The following is a 2,225-nucleotide window of genomic DNA, read 5'->3' as shown; positions in this document are numbered from 1 at the left end:
CTCTTTCCCTGCAGAAAGGAAGATGCTCATTCACACTGGGTAAATCTGGAAATTGAAGGTCAATAAAAGATCACAAGCAGAAGAGCAGAATTATCAGGGAACATCAAAGGAGCCCTGAAAATACTACCTCACAACTATGTGATAGAAGACTTGCTGTGGCAGAATGCTGATAACAGTGCAGCATTCTACACACATAAACAGCAGCATTTAATATAAATAAATTCTACCACTAGCGTAGCAAATATGGATAGACTCCTGCACTATCACATCCAAGCAAATCCTCCCACTTACAGTTCTACCGCATGTTTATCTTGTTCTTAACTTCTTCCTTAGCCACTCCACTGCTGGCAACTGCCAGGTGCAAAATCCTCAAACAAGACAGGCCTTTGCCCAAGTAGGTACAGCTGCCCAAAACAACAGCATATGGAGAGATGGATTTTTTCAGTGCCGACTTACCCAAAGCACTATGTGTCAAAGGCAAGTAATCTTCACTTTAACTTAAAACAGTTTTCAAAATGCCTGAGGACCAACAGTTTATTTTGTCATACAAAGAAACTGGAGTTTAAGATTCAGTAATTAATGGAACAAAACTAGTAAAGTTCAAAAGCTTTCCACACATTAGCAATGTAAAGTATTTCAACATTTTAGGAACACTATACTAATCTACACTGTTTTCAAAGACACTGCCTCTAAACTGTTCATAGTTTTTGATCAAAGCAAGTAATTTTGAACACTTTCTCATACAAACAAGACTGACTGGATCTCCCCCCATACTGCCTTCTGTGATCTGGGAAAATACAACATTTATAAAACAAACAGGTTTAAGATACAGATCGTAACCTAAAACTGCTACCTAGGAAAAGACTCCTATAGACTCTTATCTACTATGCCCAGTGATCAGCTTCATAAGGCAAATCCGTAGGCAACTAGTTTTTATTAATCATGGAATGAGTTAAAATTTTATTTTCTCATTTCATACCATAAACATCAGTTTGTAAATTCCCTATGGGATCATCAACATGAGATACGCCTTAAGTGAGATGACAGTTCTCAACAATAGGATGACCACACAGTTGATACCTAATTTTTCAAGAGTTTCCACATACACCAAAAAACATCTGCTATTGGGCTGCTATTTAGGCTTTACTGTTTCTTTGTCATACAATGTAGAAAACTGCTTGTGTAATGCTTAGTGAATATACTAAACAAATCACTATGCTACATTATCTAAAACCAAACTACTACCAAAAAAACCCAAGAACTGAAAGTACTACTCCAATTTCAAAGCCTGTTTCTAAAAAATTATTCCCATCTCCTTCAGAGTTGGGACAACACTATGTACATCATCCATATACTCTTTACACCAAAAGATAGTGCCTACTTTTGATACATTGGATTCTTCTGAGCAAGCTTTTCTGGAAGACCATCTTCATCATCCAGTTGTTCCAATGGTTCCACAATAACTGGCCTAGGAGTGCTGAACAAGAAAATACTCATTTTACTTTTCCATAAGAATCTCCATTCTGAAAAACAGAAGCCGACAATTTTGTTCAGCTTAAAACTAAAAATCCTAAGCAGCAAAATACTTACGTTGTCAATAAAAACACTCCTTCGGTACACCGTTCAAATGCTTTTCTTGCAGCTGGCTTTGATGCAAATTCAACAATGCCTTTTCCTGTTGATCTACCTCGATCATCTACAATCACAACAGCTCTTTCCACTGGACCAAACTGGGAAAAAGCTTCCTCCAGCAACTCGTTGGACACATACGGTGAAAGATTACGCACTGAAAGAGCAGCAGCATGTGTGGCAAACCGAACACGAAGCTGTCGACCCCTCATGGGGGTATCATCCAGTTCTGCCTTCGCAATTTCTGCAAGAGCTCTAGATTCCTGAGGAAAGTTTAAGATCCAGTTTTAGAAAACCAAGTCGTAAATAACGATTTCGTGAGAATTAAACGGATGGACGTACAATACTAAAGCCTACCAATTTAATGAATCCAAAGCCTTTCCCCTTGTTGATAAAAACCTCTCCTGGCTCCCCATATTTGGCGAACAGTCTTTTAAAGTCTTCGTCTGTTATATCAGCAGGCAAATTCCCAACAAACAAGCGGCAACGCTGAGTATAGGTCTTCTCCCCGGGTCGCCTCAGAAGAGAGAGGTTTGCTTTAAATCCCTACAAAGAAGCAGACCAGTTCGAGCCATCACTGCGTGCAGCCCCGCCTC

The 2,225-nt window shown here is 39.2% G+C and overlaps 1 protein-coding gene across 1 annotated transcript in view; it reads right to left on the bottom strand.

The window, feature by feature from the left end:
* The window catches only part of SFPQ (splicing factor proline/glutamine-rich), a gene marked incomplete at its 5' end in the record, with an annotated part of 6,698 nt that extends 4,523 nt beyond the window's left edge, over positions 1-2,175 (bottom strand). Inside the window, 4 exons of the mRNA XM_009572669.1 lie at positions 1-8; positions 1,382-1,477; positions 1,591-1,892; positions 1,987-2,175. The exon at positions 1-8 is cut by the window's left edge and continues 204 nt beyond it. Coding sequence (XP_009570964.1) covers positions 1-8; positions 1,382-1,477; positions 1,591-1,892; positions 1,987-2,175 — 595 coding nt within the window. The remainder of the gene's footprint in view (positions 9-1,381; positions 1,478-1,590; positions 1,893-1,986) is intronic.
* Between the last annotated feature and the right edge of the window lie 50 nt (positions 2,176-2,225).

The sequence above is a fragment of the Fulmarus glacialis genome, unplaced genomic scaffold (assembly GCF_000690835.1).
Source record: "Fulmarus glacialis isolate BGI_N327 unplaced genomic scaffold, ASM69083v1 scaffold34772, whole genome shotgun sequence".
Classification (NCBI taxonomy): Eukaryota; Metazoa; Chordata; class Aves; order Procellariiformes; family Procellariidae; genus Fulmarus; species Fulmarus glacialis.
This window is presented reverse-complemented; position numbering and strand designations above follow the sequence as displayed.